Source organism: Chiroxiphia lanceolata, chromosome Z (genome assembly GCF_009829145.1).
Source record: "Chiroxiphia lanceolata isolate bChiLan1 chromosome Z, bChiLan1.pri, whole genome shotgun sequence".
Classification (NCBI taxonomy): Eukaryota; Metazoa; Chordata; class Aves; order Passeriformes; family Pipridae; genus Chiroxiphia; species Chiroxiphia lanceolata.
In genome coordinates this window covers 34,741,471-34,764,441 of record NC_045671.1, presented here as the reverse complement: position 1 = coordinate 34,764,441, position 22,971 = coordinate 34,741,471, and the positions used below count along the sequence as shown (strand labels likewise).

The 22,971-nt window shown below is 35.2% G+C and overlaps 1 protein-coding gene across 2 annotated transcripts in view; it reads left to right on the top strand.

The window, feature by feature from the left end:
- The window catches only part of LOC116781248 (guanine nucleotide-binding protein G(q) subunit alpha-like), a 130,618-nt gene extending 108,551 nt beyond the window's left edge, over positions 1-22,067 (top strand). For both annotated transcript variants that reach the window (XM_032676953.1, XM_032676954.1), the window contains exons 6-7: positions 12,583-12,736; positions 16,258-22,067. In XM_032676953.1, coding sequence (XP_032532844.1) covers positions 12,583-12,736; positions 16,258-16,448 — 345 coding nt within the window. In that variant the 3' untranslated portion in view covers positions 16,449-22,067. The remainder of the gene's footprint in view (positions 1-12,582; positions 12,737-16,257) is intronic.
- Positions 22,068-22,971: the final 904 nt, after the last annotated feature.

Below are 22,971 nucleotides of genomic sequence, written 5' to 3'. Positions count from 1 at the left end.
GGGAACTGTTTCTGTCTTCGTACCTTTGGAGGAGTTAAGAATTAAAAGTTCTGAGGAATATATTATAACTACTGTGTAAGGGGACATCATACATAAAAAGCAAAACAAGTGTTCAGATTACCTGTTATTCAGAGACCTGTGTAGGATGACTTTTAAATAACACATTAATGAAACTGTACTCCCAAGACAAAGATCTACAACTAAAGAGTTGGGAGCTTCAGTCCTGAAGAATAGCACATATGGCTGTCTGACTGTATTTTAACTAATTTCTCTAAAAGGTGATACTCAGAAACAATGGCATCTCTCTTTAAGTATGTGTCTAGATTGTACATAACTTTGTTTTGGTGCATAAGTACAAAATGTGAAGAATCGATAAGGATGGTATATTTAAACATATCCTGTGAAATTTCAGTTGATGTACAGTCATGAAGTGCTTCTTTCTTCTAACATACATGAAGCTGTTCTGCATTCTGCCCTTAATAAAATAGAAAGTCTTTCTAGGTTCATTGGTGAAAATGAGGACAAAATTTGAGCCAGAGGACATAATATACTAATTACCTTAATAGTACTGTAAATTAAATAAATATTACATCAGTCTGATATGATGTGACAAAGGAGAACATGTTATAAATTAAATTATCAGTTGTTTCATCTTTTCAGTTTTTCAGAAAAATCCAGTGGAATTAGAGGTGAAATAAATTAGGGAGTCACCTGTCTGGTACATTGATTTATGATATATTGTATCCTGTGGGTCATGCTTTAGCTCTGAATTATGACAGCAGATTTGGAGAAATTTATGGTTTTATTAAAAAGCACAGTTTAGAACTTTACCCATGTTGAAAATCGACTTATTTTCTTAAATAAAGGATTCATTGGAGATTAAGTATATTAATAGATATTACAGGACATGCTGCATTTACATGCATATCATGGGTAAGTCCCCTAAACATATAAAATCTCAGGGTCTCAGTGCAATAAATGCAAAAATGAGTTCCAGCTTTGTAAGAGAACCAGTAACCACTTGTAATTATGGAAGAACTAGAGACATAATAGTATACCTGGAAAATAGAGTTTCAGAAAAAAGAAACTCTTTGTGCAGCTTTTTAAGTACTTGAAAATAGCAAAATATTTATTGAAGCTGGAACATATTTTTCTTCCATGTTAGCACACTAAAAGTCTTAAGGTATGTAACATTTCAGATAACTCTTTGGTGATTATGTAGGTGTGGTTTTTTTCACTACTGTTCTCAGAGCAAAACCAGAAAAGACAGGATACAGTTTCCTTAGTTCAGCTAAATTAATGGATTAATAGACCAAGTGAAAATTAGAAATTTTCCAAACTATCAGAAAGCAAATACTATCTTTCCTATTGTGAGAGGTTGCAAAGCAACAGAGGCATTGGACAGCATGAAGTATGCATTGCTAGAAGATAATTTGTAGAAGTAAATCAGTATGAGTATTTTGAACATCCATTGCACATAATATATTGGGGGAAAACGACAGTTTAGATTGTTCTGGTCAGAGCCGATACATTTTGTTTAAAAAAAAATTGTAAAATGGGAAGTTCTAACAGGATTGGAGGGTAAATTATGAGCCTCCTTGGTAAGAGGAGATTGTTGTTGAGTTCTGCACTTTTTAAAAGACAGCTTACGTTTTAAAGCCTTTTTTTAAGCTTGTACTATGTCTTCATAAATTAAATTTGATTTAGCTACAGTCAAAATTGTTAGTTTTAATATAATAATATGTAACGGAATTTCTCTTAAAACGGTATTTCCTTCCATTGCCTATAATCATCAGAACTGTGATCCAGTTCACATCAAAGTTTTACAGAAAGTAAAACCTCGTTATAATTCATGTACTTATAGGTTTGATCACAGATTGTAGTTCTTGCTGAAAAGGTTTGTAGTGTATGAAGCAGGCAAGAATAGCTTAAGAATTCTGAGTTTTTAAAGTAATAGAAAAATTGATTCCTTGGCTTAAGAAATCCTAGTCACGTGATCTTAAAGGACTTTTTCAATCTAAACGATTCTGTCATTCTCTGCCTTCAAACTGTGTCTCATATTGCCATTACTTCCTGTTTCTCCTCCTTTCACACATATTAAGCTGTTTTCTAGGATCTGGTTTTTTCTGTGAGCTTGACAAATGCCATATGGCTCAATGGACATTATAAATAATGATGCCATAAAGATAATTTCCCCATCCTCTTGGTTTTTCTCTGTGTTGATCTGTCAACTGGCTTTCATTTCCTTACGACATAGAACCAAATGGTTTGTCTGCTTTAAGGACCTGCATGACCTAACCTGGTATGATAACCAGATTGAATCTTTTTTGTTCCATTCTTGGTGAGTCACTTTTGAAATATTCCAACAAAAACTTTTGCATGTGGCACCATTCTCTTCATCCTGAACAGAAGGAGTTCCCCAGAAACTTGTCTAAACCTGCTCCATTGCTGCAGTATGACGTACAGTGATGTAGCAACCAGGTTTGTGCAAAGACTGCTGCTTGCATTGTTGAGAATTCTGCTGCTGTAACTTGATGCCCTCTCATTCTGTATTCAGCATCCCATAGTTTTGCAGCTTTTTATCCTGAGTTTACAGACTTCTAAAGCAGTGTCTTACTTAGGAGCAATGTGCAGCTGTGATCCCCATCAAGTCTTCTAAGTTTCTAAAATATAGAATAACACCTTCATTTACCAGTACCAAGTGTTTGCATGGCACTAAAAGTAGGAAAGCATAACATTTGTGATTTGAGATGTGAATAGAACCCATAGATCTGGAAAGGACTCGTGCGACATTTCCAATAGCCATTGCACAAATCTTTCGTTAGTTCAAGGGGGTACTCAGACAAGTGGAACAGGAGAGGTGAAGGGGAAAAGGGACATCTGACTGGTAGAGTCCCTTGGGGAAGCAGTGTGGAGCGTTGTAAGTTGTTCTTAAAAATGCTATGTCCAAAATATTACCAACAGGGGATCATCACGGGAGTCTAGCATCCTAATAGTTTGTAAATACAGTGGCCTGCAGTAAAACTGTGTTTGATTTGGTGTGTTCATAAATATGAGGGCAGAAAGATGATGTGTCTACAAAGGAGTAAGTGAAGGAGGATTGTTGGTTTAGGATGTTAGGATATCCATCCTGGAGAGAGATGTTCAAAGCTTGACTGGATACAGCCATGAGTAACCTAATCTCATGACAAAGATTTTCCTGCTGGGAGCAAGGAGTTACACCAGTTCCGCAGGTCCATTCTAACATAACTTCTTTGATTCTAGAAAAGCTATAGTTTGACATGTGAAAGGAGATTTTGTGTCTTTGTTTCTTCAGGGACCATCTTTGTAGTCATGCCATAAGGTTTTGCCATAGCTTCTTTAATACCCTAAGGAACCCTACTTTATTTGACAGTGGATATGTGCATTAATGTAGTTACCATTGTGGTACTTAATTTACACTGAAGAACTTTATCAGAAGTATTTTATCAGAAGTAACACTTGTATGAAGGCAAAACAGGATATTAAGAAAATTAGGGCTTCAGTATCTCAACCACTGCTGCAAATTGAAACTGAAAGAACTTCGTAGGGTTGTTTTCTGCAATGTTTTTGTGCTTCAAGTAACTGAATAATGGCACTGTTATTTTGATTGATGGAAAATTTTGTTATTCTTAGGTTGTCCCAAGTAGAAAGGATCGATGTTACTTGGTTCATTAAAAAATATTCCAGTTAAAGTCTAATTCATTAAAATTACATTAAAATAATTACATGAAACCCAGGATAGGTATCTTTACTAACTCATTTGTATGTATACAGGTACGTAGATGAAGGCATACATGCTTACATTTTGAATCTGGGCAAAAATACATCTGCAGAATGAGTAGTGTTCATCTGTGAGATCTGCTAATGGATGACAAATTGGTACAATGTTCCAGTCACACTTTTTTTTGATGTGGGACAAAAATAAGAAATGGGATGATGCCACAGAGTTCAGAATACTTTTACTCTTTATAGAGGCAATTATCTAAACAACATATTTCATTTTTTCATCAAAACTATCTTGCTGTTCACCTCTGGGCATGCTCCCACTTGTCTTCCAGCACTTTGTGTTCCTTATTCACATAGTCATACATGGCTTAGCATGAAGTTTGAAAGAAGATAATTCTGAGATCAGAGCACTTCTCTTTTTCTACGTTGTGAATAAATGTAGTACTTCAGTTGGCTGATTTTTCATTGACAAACAGCAATCCAGAACAATTGAGCATAGGGTAGAGTGGTAATATGAACTCCTAGTTAGAATGAAAATCCTCAAATGACCTTCATAATTATTAATATTTTTTCCTACGGGAAATCAAATCTCCAGAATTGATTGCTTATTTGGTAACCAGAGAAAATAACAGCTGTGCCAGACCTTGTTGTTTTATGTATTGTATCTGTTCATACCTGTTCACACAAGTGCATATTTATTTTTGACTTGTGGATAAAGAACTTTTGAATGTGGGAAAGATTTGCATAAGGAAGAATCAGAGCCTCTCTCTTCTCTCTTTTGTTGAAGTGGGTGGTTCATAATGGAAACAGGGGGTTGAATAATCATCATCTGGCTTACAGAGGCTGCCAGAAATGCTGCTGGTAAATGTTGCTATTGGCAGCAATTGCTGGCAAGGATGACTGCCTTTTTTTTTTTTTTTCTGAATAACCAGTGTCAGAACTATTGAGAAAAGAGCTTTATTGAGTGACAATTTAATTTTAAAATATTTTCACTTATTTTTCTTAAATATATTTAGGTTTTAAGGAAAAGCTGATTATTCTGGCATTCATGTTATTTCATGAAAAATGATTTAAGAGCCATTTTTTAATTTAAGAAACACTTAACAGCAATGTGTGGACTATGGGGGTTTTTTACCCCATTATAGACCATTTTGGTATTGGACAGTATTTTTGTGTTTTGGTGGCTGTTGAACATGTTCATTTGATATATTTTATCTGACAGTTCCTTCATCTCTGCCTCTGCTGGGTACATAAAATTGCCATGTATTTATCAGTGCAGTGTTGCAAATTCAAGTTGTTGAAGAGGTGAGAGTTCCTCTCCCAGGTAACTTAAGATACAGTTCACATCTGCAGAGATGTCTTTCCAGTCCTCTACCAGAAGCTTTTTTTTTTTCACACTCGTTTGCAGAAAGATTCAAGACCAGTGAACAAAATAAAGGAATTATCCCTGAGCTTTGTGCTTGAAGTTGCCTCTCACTGCATTTGAGCTACTTACGAAAATATTTATACAACCATTGCAGTTTTTTAGTTTACAGCAGTAGAGCTGCAAGATTATACTTCATACTGGTGGCAAAAATGTGAAGCAGTTTCAGTTTTGATTTACTGTATTTACTTTTTTACATAGTTGAGGACTCTTCACTTACCTCCCATTTCCTAATTTCATCTGTTATTTCCTAACTTTTGCATAGCAACTGTATCAAATTTTTAGCCAGTAAATACACTGTCTTTCTGTGCAGCTAGACATTGCTTCTACTAAATTGCTTGGAGTCTTACTTGGATAATGGAGACATTCCTAGTTAATACAGACTTTCACACAAAAGCATTCACACAAGATTTTGTCAATTAAAATAGTAGAGTCAATTACTGTGACACTAAACAACTTCTGAAATACTAACCTCGAAGCTCTCTTGTGTCAGTACCTCCTTTTCTACAGTTATCATCTCTGAATGTGCTCTCACTCAAATAAGCATTTTTACCACCATGCACAAGTTATGTGTGCAGTACAAGTTTTTCACTGAAAAATCTTACTTACTTCCTCACCACCTTCTCTATCACAGCATTTCAACAAAACTTAGTCCCTCCGAATTTGCAAAATCCTGATTTTGTTAATAGGCACTATCTAAATTGCTAACAATTTTTTAAGAAGCAAGTAATTGCTACATTTTTTGTTCAGTGTGTAAGATACAGTACACCCACTAGATGCCACTCTAGACAATCTTAAAGACAGTAGTGGGTGAAACACCACTACTGCATCTCTGTTGTTTCAGATTAATATTGTACTCAGTCTTTTCTGTCAAAGCACTGTCTGTTAACTGGGAAATGTTGCTTTCCCTTCACTGGGTACCAACTGATACAGCTCTTAAATGCTATTTTGGTACTTTTCAGGTATTTTTCAGGATTTGGCATTTTAGAATCAGGTGCTTATAAATTATACCAATTCTGTTATTTTTCTAATTACAGGAGTAATCGCATATTTTTCCAGAGCAGCAGATAGCAAGGAGAATTTCAATACATAAATCCAAACTAGAAATCCTTCATTTTAACATGAAAACTGAAAGTGTAGGTATTTTAAAAAAAAAAAGGGAAATATATTCCTTTTTAATCTATTAAAAATTAAGGAAGAGTAAGAGTTTTCATTGGAATAAATATGTGAGAAAACTTGATTTATACATTTAGTTGTATTTGTTTTAATGTTTAATGATCATAGAAAAACATTTCAACGTGAAATCTTTTATATAACAAGAGGTACATGGTAGAAAGAAATTTCATTTTATTTTTGTTTAATAAAAGCTTGCTTCTAGTCATAAAATTGGACAGTCCTGTGATTCATTAGTAAGTACAGTGTTTTTTCTTGATGTGTATTAAAAAATTGGAATAATCTTGTCCAAGATTATATCATCTGTTTATAGTTACCAAATTTCTCCTCACTTTTGGAGTTTGTCTGCTGTATTTCTTATTCTGTTGCATAAGGTATTTTTGGACTAGACTGGCAGCTATGTCAGGTTGTGTGAAATATGGGAGAATTTTTTACTGGAATCTGTATATCAGAAAAATCGAGGAATAGCTGGCAATATCAATCTTTTTATGCAGTTTGGGACTGACTGCAGACAAAAGCAGAACAGGGAAGTTACCCAGACCAGCGGATCTTGGGGGATGGTAAACCAGTAATCCTCCTGCTGATTTTCCCTGTGCAAAGCCAGGGAGGCTATGGTGAACTCTTGCTGCTGTTGGACAGGGGTTGCTGTTGAAGCTTGGCTTCACTGCTGAGAATGGCTGTCAGCTACTGAGAAAGCCTTGAGCCAGCTCCAGCTGCACATTTCTGTACAGTAATTATTCACAAGTTTCTATCTGCAGCCTTTTCTATTGAAATTGAAATAAGATTTTTCTGGAAGCAACTTGATGAGGTAGAGCTGGCTCATAAAATTAAATCAGGTACTTGGACAAACTGTTAAATACTGCCTGCTCGCCCCTGTTGCTGTTTCTTTTTTGAAGAGCCACAGTCGTGCTTGATTCAACAAAGCTTCCTTCACATTGCATCTGACAGAAGGTCAGGTCCTCAATGCTGAACTCTTTCTATACTCCCTTGTAATCCTATCCCAACTTCCAGTAAAATTACTGTAACATGAAACTGTTTTTTACATAAGAAAAGTGCATCCTGTAAATGACAAGTGTTTTTCAGAACAGTAGTTCAACCATATCATCATGTCAAACTTTCTGTAATTAAACTGATTAAAAGTATTATGGCAATAATGTTACATATATATTTAAGATAAGGAAAATAGTCAGCATGCAAAGGAGTGAGGTCCTAGTAACAGAAAATCAGTTTAAGAGAAACCTTAGAGGATAATAAGCGGTATTGTTGGAGGAATTAATTTTGAACAAAAATCGTTTTGTCAGCAATGAATGGCTCAAACAAATTGGATAAACAGAGAGATAAAGACTGCAGAAGGTTAAGCAGAGATTGATTAGTCAAAAAATAAATTGCTTCTTATTTTTTGCTTAATCTGTGAGTCATAGTAAAATGAAATAACGAAACCACCTTAGAATGTTTGATCTGTTTTGGTGAACTGAGAACCTGTATTGCTTCATCTGCTCAGGCAGATAAAATCTACTTGAAAATTTCTAGGCCATCTTTCAATTCCTGCAAAACATCTACAGAGTACACATCTGAATGACAAAATATCAAGATATCAGTTCACCATCTTTAACACAATTTTGAAATAATTTGCGGAGGGTTTATATATGCAATTTCGTGGTCACATAATCTGTTGGGGAAAGCATGAAAGGTCCAGAGCCCATGTCCTGTGAAGACAGGGTGAGAGACCTAAGCTTGTTTAGTCTAGTGAGCAAGACACTAATACTTGCCAACAAGTATTTTGGAACTGCAGGAGTGCCATGGAGCTGAACTTTTTGAGGTGGACAGTATAACTAGATTGTGTCTTGGGAAGTTCAGGCTGTATGTTAGGAAACATTTTTCCCTTGCATGTTAGTTTAGCAGGGGGACAGGGAAATTAGAGAGTTACTGAAATCCGTCTGTACAGGCTTTCAAGACTTTCCAAGGCAAAGCCATGACTGACATGCTCCCATGTGTCATTAGACCTACTGAAGTGAAAGACTAACCTAGGTGAACTTTAGAGATGCCTTCCTGCCAACCAAGCCTTCCAAGATATGTGATAGTCACTGTCAGATGGTTATATTTAAACAAATTATAGGAGGGGTTGTTACTTATTCAATGTTGTGTGGTGCTTAATTATATGAGCAGTGCAGCAGCATCCCTTCTAATGTGTAAGTACATAATTATCCCCTCTATGTTCTCTTAGGTTTTAAATAGTAACTGTCATCATCTAATTGTAGTGGGTTTACCTCTAATGGACCTAGCCTTTATTCGGAAACCATCCAGGTAGCCAGGCCCTGAATGTGTACTGGATAGTAGTATTGTTACATGAAGAGTCTGATTTTGGAGCTTAACTGTAAGTTACTGTTTCTGATTTTATAATGAGTGGTTTCTGGGGACATAAAGGCAACATTCTTCTCCAGATAATGGTTAGTCCAAATATCTTCATGCAGAGAATTTAGAAGCTTGGCTCTTGGGAAGAACTGCTTAAAAGTGAATGTTGATACTAATCTGATTCCTTTTAAATTTCTAATACTACAGTCTTATTACATACATCTTTTGTGAAGGCATATTTCTTTGTGGAGCATTGCAATGTGGCATACATTCAGAGAAAATAACCAGTGTTAGCCTAATTCTTTTTTCCATACTTCTGTTGTAAAGGCAGAACATAGTGTGGGCTCTTCCTTGAGAAGGATCACGGAAATTCATAGACCTGTCAATTATGGATCTTAATGAGAATTACCTATTTCTTAAACGATTTAGACAGCTTGTCATCCTTTGTCAGCTCCTTAGAAAATGTGTCTTCAGCCTTCCCAATGTCGTAATGCCTGCAGTTCATGTCATGGAGATGCAGTAAAGGCCATTTTGTAGTGATGTAGGCTTTGAAATAATCCCTATACTGAGATAATTAGTTTGTTTGAACTACCGTTTGGTGTGCAAGACACTTCACTGTCTCGTTACAGAAAAATGGTCAAAAAAGTAAATTCTCTAACATAGGATTTCAGTACTAGAAAGCAGTATTCTTTATTTGGTGCTGGATGCGCGGGGAATACTTCCAAGCATTTTGTGCATACCGAGTATAGAAAAGCTCCTGTTTATATACCATTTTTTACATACATATTCATTGGTTTTCCCAGAAGAAAAATACTGATGATAATAATTTCCTCAAAATCATTAACATATGTTCCCTCCTCTTTGCACATGTCTTGGGAGTCCCTGGTGGTCATAGACTGAGAAGTTACAGCTGATTGCACAGTGAACTGGTCGTACTTCCCAAATATGGAGCTTAGTTAGTGTACCTAGGCTGGTTACTCTCCCATTTCTCTTCTTGGTTAATGTTTAACATGATCCTAAAAAATAAGTATTGTGCCATTCCATAGGCTAGTGATTTTTAAGAATAAGCATTGTATTTTCCCCACCAGCTAAGCAAATAGTTCTTCATCTGGCAACAGTTTTATTTTTCCAGTATCCTAATCTGTTAGAGCTGTATAGGGCATGATTCTTATACCCTAAGAAATAATTCTACTTCAGTGGCCTCTGGCAATGTAATGTACGTTTTTTTATTATTTCTACAGTTCTCTGACTTCCAGTTAATTTTGTTTAGGAGTGGATAATTTAATACAAAATTAGCAAGGGTAACAGTCTACTGCTGCTGAGTCTCTAAAGCCTATTCTCCCAGAATCAGGAGTAGATTCAGATTTAGCCTGGCTCTTCCTGGAAATATAGTTAACTGGATGACAGTTGGAACAATCGGCTTCTGAAAGCAAGTAGCTTCTGTATGAAGTGAAACTTTTACTACATTAAAGAATACAGTGGAGTGAATGAGGGTAGGATAATCTAGTAATGTTTTATTTACTTTAGTTACTGACATCCTCAACTATATATCTTTTCTGAAATAACTGAGCATTTCCTTCAGTTGTATTAGACAACACATGTCAATTACTCCTGTAAATTTCTCAAGGCTGTGATTATTTTCTTGGATGTTACATCATTTTTTTCTACTGCAGCTCTTTTACACTTCCTTCTAAGTAGTATCTTTTTTTTTAACACAGATAGGTTGTGAATTAATTGAACTATTTTTGAAATCATGAAAACCTGCTTTTTCTCTGATCTCTTGTTTGAGTGAAATCTTTACTGCATGTCTTGTCAAGGAGACGTTTAAGTCAAATGCCTCAAACTAAGCATGAAAGGACTTGAGAGACATTTATAAATTGATAATAGGAAAAAAGTGGCTGTGAAATTCAATTCATATTATACAGAATTAATAATTAATATATAAGACATGCTCATCTGAAGACAAAATATTTTTGTCTTGGTTGTGTATGTTTCTTGGTATTTTTGTTATACGTAACAATTACAGAGTTCGTTTTTCAGCTGATTGGGTGCCAGAAATTGTTTTATGCATGAAGTCAATGCAGCTTTAGTCTGCATACATTTTCTGCTTCATCTCGTTTGGCATTACTTTCAAATCGAAAATGAAAATGCGCTGGGGCTAATAACAGTGTTTGCAAAACTCAGGTTTTTTGAGCTTTGCTGGAGGAAGGGTTGTAAGTTTATCCAAATAGATGTATTTATTTTGTCTTTGCAATTCTATGTTGTGTATATGGGAAAAAACCAGCATTGTACATGAAAATGTTGCAGTTCATTTGAAAGGTTGAAAAGTAGGAACATTTTGTCTAGGTGAGTAATTAGTTTGTCTTTTCCTTGCACTTTTCTTATTGAGAAGTTACAAATAGCTTATAAATTTACTGTGAAAGAACACTTCTAATTGAGTCACTATGCTGTTTTACCTTGTGAGTGTCACATTAGAAGATACCAAGAATTAAGAAGTTTAGGTAAATATTTATAATCTAATCAGTAATTTGTAAGTTTACATTGCCTTCTTTTTTTCATCAAGTTATAAAAGTCAAAACTAGGTAGTTCCCATTGCCTTTCTGTAACATCTTGTTTAGAGAAGAGGTCTGCATAGAACTTTGAGAAGAAAATATGGTCTGATTAACCATTAGTCTAAGGACTTAGGTTTTATGTTCAGCTGTGTTGACATTTGAGTTTTTCTCCTTGCAGAATGAAATCCTGGCACCATTGAAATCAATATGAGTCATGAGATCCAAGTGCATGAAAGCAAATGTTTTATTCCTCACATTAGTTTCTTAATATATAAATTCAGCTATGTATTTTCACTCACCACAGCAACATGCAATAAAGTTTAATAAATTACACAAACATTCTGGGGTAATATATGAGTCCAAATCACCAACTTTTACTACAAAATAGAATTGGTTTGCAGTTTGTTTTTTGTTTTGTTTTGTCGTTTTAAGTTTGTGTTTTTAAGTTCCTGTTCATGTTTATGTTTGCCTCTCTAAAATGGAAATTAATGGCAGTAAAGATACAGTTATGGTAAAACTGTCAGAGTTGTCTGACAGATTGTGGTATGGCTCAGCAACAGCAGAATCTGCAGGACTCACCTTGCCATTCTCTGAAGCCCCATTCAGTGGTGAAACAGGCTTTTTCAGGGTGCTGCAGCTTTAAATAATAATAATGAAAAAAGTAAGTTAGTTCCTGTGTTTTGAACCATATTTGTTATGACTCTGTATTAACCGTGTCATGTCAGCTTAACTTCTGCAGAACTAATCAAATTGTAACGTATTTTACAATGACAGAAGAATATTACAGATAGAGTCAGCTTTACTGACATTACAGCTACAGTGAAAAGTGGTTTCAGGAGCAATTAAAGAATTAAAGGCTAATCCAGTGATGTTAGAAACAAATTCTAGCAAATTAGAATTTTTTCAAATTTATGTCATAAGCTTTTGGCATTGACAAAATGTTCTGAGGTTCCAAATTCGCTTGCAGTTATTTTAAGGCTGATCTCTAAGAACTACTCAACTCTACACTCAAAATATTCAAAGGCATGTAAAATAAATAATGTATTAAACCTTGAATTGGTTACTATGTCTTGTGGTGCTGTACTTGTCCATACCATTAATCACTTTTCAATAACCACCAGTGCATACTCAGACTTTACAAATGTACCTGTTACAACGTTCATGTTCATGACTAGTGTTTTAAAGAATACTTATGCTTCAGGAGTTGAATTTGCAGAAGGAAAATGCTTGCATATTTAATGAAATGGATCCTTTTACCAAATAAAGTGAAAATGCATGAAATCATTAAAAAAATTAATTCACGACCACCAAAATTCTGCTCTCCTTTTATTCCAGAATCGAATGGAAGAAAGCAAAGCACTCTTTAGGACAATTATCACATATCCATGGTTCCAGAATTCTTCAGTTATTCTGTTCTTAAATAAAAAAGATCTATTAGAGGAGAAAATTATGTACTCCCATCTAGTTGATTATTTTCCAGAGTATGATGGTAAGTATAACGACATCAGAGTTCATGCTCTGTTTACACTGCAGCAGTGGCAAACTGTAGTAGCTATGTCCAAATGCTAGATAGATAGATCCTTTGATATATTTTACTCCTTCAAGAAAAAAAAAAAGTAAAATGTGATGGAACTGTTGTTGATTTTTAGTCTGCTAGATTTTCATTTTATTCTGTAATTAGTTGTGGGTAGTATAGCAGAACCTTTAGTGGGAAATTATAGTGAAATGCATTCTGTCCTTTTTTGTAAATTGGGGGAGGGTTTAAATTTAAGTGCAAACATTAAAAATAAATAAAATGCATTCCTCAGTTGTACACATAGTCATTCATACTTTTGGTTTTTTGAGGTTTGGTTTTTTGTAAGATTGAATACCTAAGGGGAAGTGTCATAAACTCTCTGTAACACTCATAGAAACAAGCGCCACCCCTTATACCCTTTCATTGTACCTTTTAGTTTATTTTAATTTTACATTAATTATGTAAAGCTTAATGTGCTTGTCCATAAAAAGAATTGTGTGTTGTATAAGTGGTTTTACTAAAGCTGTGCTTTCAGAAAGTTCTTCTGAGAGGAAAACTAAGCATTTTGAGGTAACTTGAGTGAAAGAGGCCTTGGTAACAGAGAAAAATTGAACTCATGTAATAAAAGAGGTTTAGAGAACTAAGTGTTCCTATTTTTCACAAAAGAAAATTGATTTCATCCCACCAGGAAGTGAGTAGCTGATTGGGAAGCTGAGAAAAAGATTAAAACTCTCATGTACAAATATGGAAAGTAATAACAGGAAAAACATGCATTTTGTGTTCTGTTAAAGGGGAAGGGAACAATCAACAGCCTTCAGGATCAGACCATATTATTTGTGAGTCAGTGAAAATTTAGTTTTATGGTACTATACAGAAGAAAACTAGCAGTTGAATAGAAATACACTTGTTCTTTGGAAATTAATTTGTGTGACAAGTTCCCTAGATGGCATCCGGAAGGTGAGAAGACCCTACAATCTGCTCAGCAGTTATCACCACTCAGGTGTTAACAAATGCTTGTCCTGAAAAAAAACTGAGACGGAACTCAGTGGCTCAGCTCATAGAAAATCTGTTTCCCCTGTCCTTTGCCATTAGTGAAGGGGAAAAAAGATTATGGACTGGTACAGGGTTGTTGGAGTCAATACCTGGAAGTCTTCAAGAGTCATTGTCTCTTAATTCTGCAGATCTTTCAGGACTTAACTCCAGAGGCAAGGTTATGGTTTGATTTGATTACTTCCAGTGACAGAGTGAGGTCTGTGGCTTGCAGAGGTCACCATGTGGTCTCGTCTTCTATCCAGCACACTGAGGATGTGGGAAGTGGGAAGATCTGAGGAAGGTATCAGAATTAGGTATTTTTCAGCTGGATCAATTCTCTCATCTGTTTTTCTGCACAAAGGAGAAGGTAGCATAGGGGTGAGAACTGCTGGCCAGGATGCCAAATTGGATGAATTAAATCGAGCTAATCAGTTAGCTCAATTAGCTAATCGAGCACAGTGCATTGTAAGAGCATTGGAAGGAGGACCAATGCATGCTCATGGGTCTGTGGATTGCATGAAGACATCCTTGTATGGCTCTTACTAGAAAACTGACTCAAAGACTGGAATGAAGAGCTGGGAGAGGGAGAGAGGAGAGGCTATAGTTGGGAGGAAAAGAAGAGAAAAATCCTGGTGTAGTACTTCTTACACAGATCTTGAATGTATCATATAGAGAACAGCCTTCAAGAGCTGCTGATTAGAGCAGTGGACAAGAAACCTACTAATTCATATGATAATTCTTTTCCAAGTGTCCATATTATTTAGATCAGAACCACTTTGCAGTCTGAATTTAACACTAACTCATTCTACTTTTTTTTCTAAAGTCCTGAGGTCATAAACATACTTTCTAAGTTTAAATAATATATATATATTATATATGTATATAATATATATATAATATTATATATATATAATCATAGAGGTATGATTAAGTAAGCAAATTTGGGTATAGGCTTTGAATAACCCAATGGATTTTGAGACAGCACTGTGTCTAGCTACCATGAAACTGTTTAACAAAATTCTAGGAAACTGTTTAAAAAATTAGGTGGTTTATTTTGAAGAAAGCATTGTCTTTGAAAGTCGAAAAGTTTTCTTCAAAAATACTGCAGATTTATTTGTGCTATTGTGAGACTTAATATTGCTGCTCTTTATAGTGTGGGCAGCCAAGCGAAAGGCTAGAGAGTGTCGTGTTTTGGAAGCTGTAGAAGTGATGATGTCATCTGTGTTTGTATGTGTATATATGTACATCTGTTCACGGCACATACACCTGTATATTGCAGAATCTTATACCCCCTTCACATGGATTTGCAGCACACAAGAAAGTACATGATTTCTCATCCATACATTCTTTTCCTAAATTTTATAGAATTATCCACATTGGAAATATTAGCAATTATAAGCTTGAAGTATTAAAAATAAGTTCTGTTATCCAGTTGTTGAAAGATATGTGGACATGTGCTGACCCACAAAGTACAGATTTTGTAATTACTGAAGGACAGAGCCACCCATAACAGCTGGCTGCTGGTATTTATATTGCCATGTAACAACAGGACTAATGAAGAGAATAGGAGGAGGCAAGAGTATAGAAAATGTGAGTTCTGTAGAAACTCACGTTCCAGAAACAGGAGAGCAAGGGAACAGTGGCTTCTGTAAGCAGCACTGGAATAATGGAACAGAATTCAGCAGCATGTGGCTTGTGTTCTTGCGTCTGCGCTGCTCTTTTGGCTGTGAACATGAATGAAACCTCACTGTTCTAGGCTGGAAGTCATTGCCTTCTGTGTTCTTTAAGATGAAAATGTAGGTTGGTTACCTTGACTCTCTGTCCTTCTGAGAGTTAAAACCTTAATTTAGATCTGATAGGATCGTTAACATACATAATGTAGAAAACAAGTAATCAGTTAGAACATGAGCCTTTCGCAATCAACAGCTTCAGCTGGAGAGCCACGTATATTTTATTATCCCTTAAAGTAAATTAAGTTCTGTTGGTAACGGTGTCAGACCAGTCCAGCATATAACTTCACTATGCTTCTTATTAAAATCCACATAAAACTAGTGAATCTTGCAGGGCTAGAATAACTGAAGTCTAATTTAAGTATAGTAGGTTTAGAACATTCACCAATTCTAGTAGCATTTTTAAAGATTTAATAATATAGCTAATTTTTTTTGTTTTCATTCTGTTCATTTATAGATCACTTGTTTTAAACAGCTGATTTCTCTTAGTGAAGAATGAGGATAGTTAGCAAGAAAAGATCAGCTCTGATTTGGTGAACTTCTGAAATTTCCTTCTTTATTTTTAATAGTTCCTACCACAAAGAAAGTAGCCAGTATATGATATTATTGATTAGTAAAAGATTCCCCATGTTCTCTTACATGAGGAGCACAGACTGAGCCTTTCTTGTTTTCTTTTAAAGAACTTGAAATATGAAATTGACTTTTAAGAAAATGGAATTTTTTTTCTTACAGGACCACAGCGGGATGCACAGGCGGCACGAGAGTTCATCCTGAAGATGTTCGTAGACCTGAATCCAGATAGTGACAAAATTATCTACTCTCACTTCACATGTGCTACAGACACAGAGAATATCCGCTTCGTCTTCGCTGCTGTCAAGGACACAATCCTACAGTTAAACCTGAAGGAGTACAACCTGGTTTAACTGTGCCTGGGGGGGTCCTCCAAAACCAACTTTCCATGATTGAAGATACACAAGAGGGACTGTATTATAATCTGTGAAAACAATTTGCATAATACTAATTTATTGCTGGCCTGGACTCTGTGAATGTCCACAGAGTTTGTAGTTAATATTATGATTTTATTTAAACTATGTGGAGGAAAAACAAAAGATGCTGAAGTACATTCACAGCACATTTCCTCATTTTTTTAGGCAAAACTTTGTGACTCAATGTGTTTCAAATTCTCGGTCATACATTTACAAAGGATAGCAGTTTTTTGCTATTGAAGCAAAATCAAGCTGGTTTCCTCTTTTCCTAACCCTTTCTCGCCCCCTCCTTTCATTCCCCCCTTATGTTTTATAAGGTACAATGGCCTTTTTTTCCCCAGTTGCATTCCTGGGTGAAATATTTTCTGTTGGATGATTTGGTCAGGAAAATAGTATCATCACAATTTAAGTCATCAGTCGTAATTTTACAGTATGTACTTTCTCTGAAGGATCAAAAAGTATTGATACTGTAATTTTAAATTCTTTACATGGGTGTCTTCATTCTGTCTTCACTTTGAGACTAGAAGATTGGGATTGCAAAGTAGAATTACAGTTGTCTAAGGATATTAAATTTATCCGTAATTTTACAGTTCAGAAAGGTGCACAGAAGACAATAATGAAATAATTAAGACACAGTTTCGGATGTACATGGAATATGTTAGAATCTCTTTTTAATTGCCATGTGCCATTTTTTTCTCTCTCCTTTTATTTACAGATGCCAAATAGAAAAGTGAGACACTACAGTTTCCCCAGTGGCTACAGCCTGAAACAGTGTTGTTTTTCTCGGTTTTGTGGTGTGTTTTTTAAGTTAGAGCTTTTTTAAGTGTTCTTTTTCCACAGTAGAAAAATTATTTTTATTGTACAAAATTCATGTTGCCAAATCTGTCTTTTTAGAAAACCAGTGCTCTTGAAACAAGATACTGATTGAAATGCCAAACAGAGGGGTTGGGAACTGACCTGATTGAGTCAACTGCCAAATGATTAACACCCGCAGTTTTAGCTCATGTGTTCCCTTTTTTAGAAGGTGTTCCATTTTCTAATGCCAAAACCAACAATGTAAGTGAATATGCTATGTGAATATGACATGCATGTGGTCTACTGATTTAAAAACAGTTTAGATCTCTCTCCCTTTGTCAGTTAAGACATGAGGTTGTTTTCCATAATAATTTCAAGGCACCTTTAGTTGTATAACACAAAAGTATTAATGAGAGATCATATTCAGGAACCTTTCTTGATAAGGTTGCTTGTTAACTAATTCACAGGCATTTGATAAGCTTTCATGCAAAATAGCCTCTCTCAACGTTCTTTAGAAGAGATTTGTAAATGTAAATGAAGCAGTGAGAAAATCATTCTTTAAATTTAAACGTGTGATTTTTTAACAACAAAAATGCAGCACACGTAGATGAACCTTTATTCTGCAGGTTGAAAGGTGTTTTTTGATCAGGTGCATGATTGCTAGCAAGCTCTAGGAAACTCGGAGTTCAGACTTGTAATTGGATTTATTATCTGCAATGCCAAGTAGCACTAGAGTGCACTTAACACAGAAATTGCAGCCACATAGCAGCAGATGGGAGGTGGAAAAAAAGAATGGCTTATTAGTTGATTACCAAAGTTAACAATAAATACTAATGAGACGGTTTTCATCCTTAACCCTCTCAATTCCAAAACAACAATAACAAGAACCAGTTGCTATTTTTTGCTCCCTCTTAAAACAACGTGTAATTTAAAACTGGTTGTAGGTATAGTGCAATTATGAATGCTATAATCATTGTACATACATATATATATATATATATGGCAGCATCCATATTGGCTTTGTAATCATTAATTTTTGGCAAATTGAATGTGCTGTATTGATATGTATCTATGTAATTGTATTGTATGTCTTATAGCTAATTCACATTTTAAATAATGTTATTTTATTTACTTTTTTAAGAGAGAAGAATGTAAATTTTGTCAGTTTATTTCTGACTAGGGATTTGTTGTTTTTATTTACAAAACAAAATACTATAGTACAGAGCGGTACTAGCATTGTGCTGTATAAAATCATTTCCACATTCCTGAGAAGGAGTAAATTGGAGACACCCAGACAGAGGTCATTCACATTCAAAACAATGCTTAAATCTTGTCAGGGCTTTATACAGCTGTAGAAAACAAACTTATTAGAGAACTTAGGCCATTATATCTCTAATTGGAGCATAAGCTTTAAATATCAATTAAATTTTTATTTATCAGATTCACATTAGGTTTCTTTTACTTTTCTGGTAGGATTTATTGGAAAAGTAAATTTAGTGATATTTCAAGCCATTGTATATAAGTACTAATGTGTGTATGCTGTTGCCCTAAAAATACCATGATAAAATATAAAACATCAGATCAATTAATCAGTCTTTCAGAAACTTCAGAAACTTTATGAATAACAACAACAGCCAGAAAGTCACTATAATTAACAATTTTAAGGAGTTAAAAGCATTTTATTTAAAAGTAACACTGACATTCTGAATAGGGGATCAGAACTGTGACTCTTTTTTACGTACAGTTTAAGAAAATTGGTCTTGATCTTGCTATAAATTCAACAGAGCTTCTGTTTTCACAGTTCCACTGTTGATAATATCCCTTCTTTCAACCTGGGAATACATTGCCCACACTGGATTCAGTGCTATAAATGGAACTGTAGCAAAAAAGAAAAGAAAAAAAAGAAAAAAAAAGGGGGGGGGGCGGGGAGTTAAAAACCCCAAACAAACAAAAAGCCACACCAGACAGTGGTGTCTAACAAAAGTTTGGGCATTTTTAATTTTTTTTTTTTTCTTATAGGATATTGGGTGGGGGAACAGGAAATGTGGTTTGGAGTTTTGTATAAAAACAAAACAAAAGTTTACTCACGCTTTCTAGTTATATTGTGATTGCAAAAGTTTTCAAGAGTGTGTGCCACTGGGCTATTTTCTGGTATTTTTTAGGTGAGTTGAACCTGTGGCAGTGTTTAGATCATTTGAGCATGTTCTGGAAAAAAAGATATTCAGCATGCCAAGGCAAGCTTTACATGAATCACCTAACACAGCATTGCAGTGTGACAGTTTACAAAAACATTTTCTTTTTAAATGACACAGCTGTTCCCACTTGTAGTATATTCCATTGTGGTGGTGGTGCTGCTGTTGTTTTAATTGGTGGTTTCTGCTATGCCTTATAGTGCTTAAGTCCAGAAGTTTGTGCCTCTAACATGAAGCTGAAGGCAAAAACATCAAGACAGAAACCCTTTTAACTTTGCCAAAATGATGTGTTTTCTTTGAATGGTATAAATGGGGGAGGAGGGAAGGAAAACATCTTGGGAACCTGTGTATTCTAGATGTTCACTAGCACAAGAAAGCTGTAATACATGTTTTACAGAAACCTTGAACTTGCCTTTTTCACTAATTAACTGACACTGTCCTTACAGATGTAGGATGATGCAGCTATAAGGGCAGTTTACTTTTTATAATTCAGTCTCTTTTGATTGTCAAGGTGTATGGACTGTAATTTTTAATCATACTGCCACATGATTGTGAATCCCTTTTTAAAGTTTGAAAGTGGAGAAGAGACTTTTAATGCTGGAAAACAGTCAGAATTGACTGCATGATCTGCAAAAACTCTATATGGGGGAAAAGGGCTGCGTATAAAGATACTGCTAGACTCCCGTAAGGTGCAGAAGACTTTCAGATTACTCATCCTCATCTCCCTTTCCTTGTTAAACATTCTTCACGAAAGAATAAAATATTAGGAGAAAACATGGACGTGTTAACCCACATGAAAAAAAAATAAATTTAGACAATAATTTACTATTATGTGCTGCTATTTTTGGAGCTCTGTGCATGGTTTTCCTGCAGACTACTACATTAGTGAACTAATAAAGTGTTCACAGCATATTAACAAGGCCTACACATGACCTACCTCTAGTTAAGTGATCAGTAGAGTAAATATGTTTTGGAGAGACCGACATAAGTTAGGAAATTTAAATGTCCTAGTATAAGTGATTAACCATGGTATTTTACAAATTGAGATTTTGCAAAGGCAGTCCAGTCCCTCTTTTGATATAAACCATAAATTCTAAAATTTAACAGGCTTTAAACAACTGAAGTCATCTGACTCTGTCCGGTTTGTTAGTTTAGTAGAGATCTTGCAAAACAATACTTTTAGTTTGAGAAGTGGAGCTGCTGATACCTCCTCTGTTTTGACTTCTGATTACCTATAACATTTTGAGTTCTGTCAATCAACCAAGAAACTTTCCTATGTAGTCAATGCATTGAGGTCAAGATTTAGCTGATTAAAGGGATTTTGCCATCCGTTTCACTTGAGCTTTTTCACAGTAGCCATGCTGCAGGGAAAAAAGAAATTTTGAAAATATTGTCAAAAATATAAAGCCAGCCATATCAAGGTAAATGTAAATCTGTTGATTCGGGGTTTTTTTCTCTCAAAATACAGTTTAAGATTAAGTCTGTTGCTGGATTTCTCATTCACCATGCTGCAGGAAATCCTTATTTGACCAGTTTTTTGTTTTTTTTTTTTTTAGGGAGGAGTGTCAGATGCATTTTAAAACTTTTGAGTATTTAAAAATAAATATCATATTTGCTGTTCTTAAAGTGTCATTTAAATGCATGTATTGTGTGTCACTTGAGGGACAGAAATAGTTTTTTTGAAAAACTAATATTGTACAGTTACTGCCCCTCAAAAATGTTGCTGGTTAAAAATACAGTATTTTTGGCCAATACCTTCGTACTATAGTATCTTCATTCCTGAAATTTAGTTTTTCTGAAATACTGTTTGGACTTTTTGTTCTCCCAAAGTGCTTCTTGTTATAGTAAATGCTGGATAGATGTGTTACTCCACAATTAATTTTTAATTATGTGTGCTCCATCATCATTGTCAAAATATTAAAATTTCCAGAATATCTTTATTACAGCCAGACATTCAAAACCTTTGAGGTCTGTTACAGTGATGGTAATTTGACAGTATTATTAAAGTTTGGAGTTTTTTTGGTTTGTGTACAATGGAAACTCAGAAATGGGGGGTGAGAAGAAATAAACTAGAAATTTTCTTACTACTAGAAAATTCAGACTGTGTAGACAGGTGAATTTCTTAAAGATTTTGGATGATTGCTGTAGTACTGCAAGAGCAAGGTATTCCTTGGGTCATCTTGTTCACCTGTGCCATGGCAGGAATAAGGGAAAGATGCCTATGAGCTACTTCTCAGGAGTTTGGCTCATACTTGATCAACAATCAGTGGATCTCCTATCTTCATTACTGAAGAAATAGAAGTTCAGGCCAGTTGCAAAAATTAGTTTGTTTTCTATTACATGATCACAATGGTTTAAGTAAGATTCCCAGAGTGCAAACAGTTTACCTAAGCAAGGACTTGAGTGAATGATTCCTCATTTTAATTTCCAGTTACAGAATGTAAGGGAGAGGAATCAGTAGGGAAGGATTTATTTTATCTTTATGTCTCAGTGAAGATAATGCCAACAAAATACAGTGTCAGTGGTGACTGTTGGATATGTGAAATAAAAGTAGAAACTATCTGTGTGATAAATTGTGCATAGTTGTGATTAAAACCTGCTGAGCACTTGTAGGATACTGTTCCAAACACCTAGGAGTTCAAGAGTATTTGTAGACTGCCACAAAATACACAGTTGCCGGCTCCTCAGTAGCACATGTGGTATCACTATCTGACTTCAAGGCACCTGCCCCACTCTCATAGCTCATTGCTACAAAAAAGAGCTACCCTCTGAGACCTCTTCTCTTCCCAGTTTTCAACTGCTGGGAATTTTTCCTCTCCCTTATTTCAGCCTTCCTGCTTTGCCAATGAGCTGGGTGAAAAAAACCCCAAACCCTCTTCTTGTTTGGCTGCTTTACTAATCTAATTTTCAGGGGTGTCAGCTGATTTGGCTGACTAATATTTCCAACAAGTGCTAAGCTGACTAAGTGGAAGAGGTAGAATTGTGTGGCCAAAAGGCTTAGAAATGAAGAAAAAAAGAAGTAACACTCTTCCCCTTTTTAAACTTAGTCCTGTAGTATCTAAAACCTTCATTTTATGCACTCTGGGGGCTATTAGCTATTCTGGCTTGGAAGGGTTGCACTTTTCACTTTGAGAGGTCTTGACTGCATTTTTATCTGGGAAAAAAATGAAATTGTAGAAAAAGGAGAACTCTTTCCTACTCTGCTTTAAAGTTTCACACCAATTTCTATGTATACGGACTAAATGCAACTGTAGTCAGACTGATGCCAACAAGTCACCCTTAGTGTTAAGGGTGGAGAAATACAAGAATTGGGCTTTCATTCATCTCACAGGGTGAAAAAAAAAAAAGGGGAGAAAAAACAGTTCATTTCCAGTAAGATCTTAAAAAAATGAAAGTTTTCTATCTTATTTAAAATGCTGTGCTGCTGTGCATGACATTCAAGGTTTGCTATGTCCTTGTCCAGTGCACTCCTT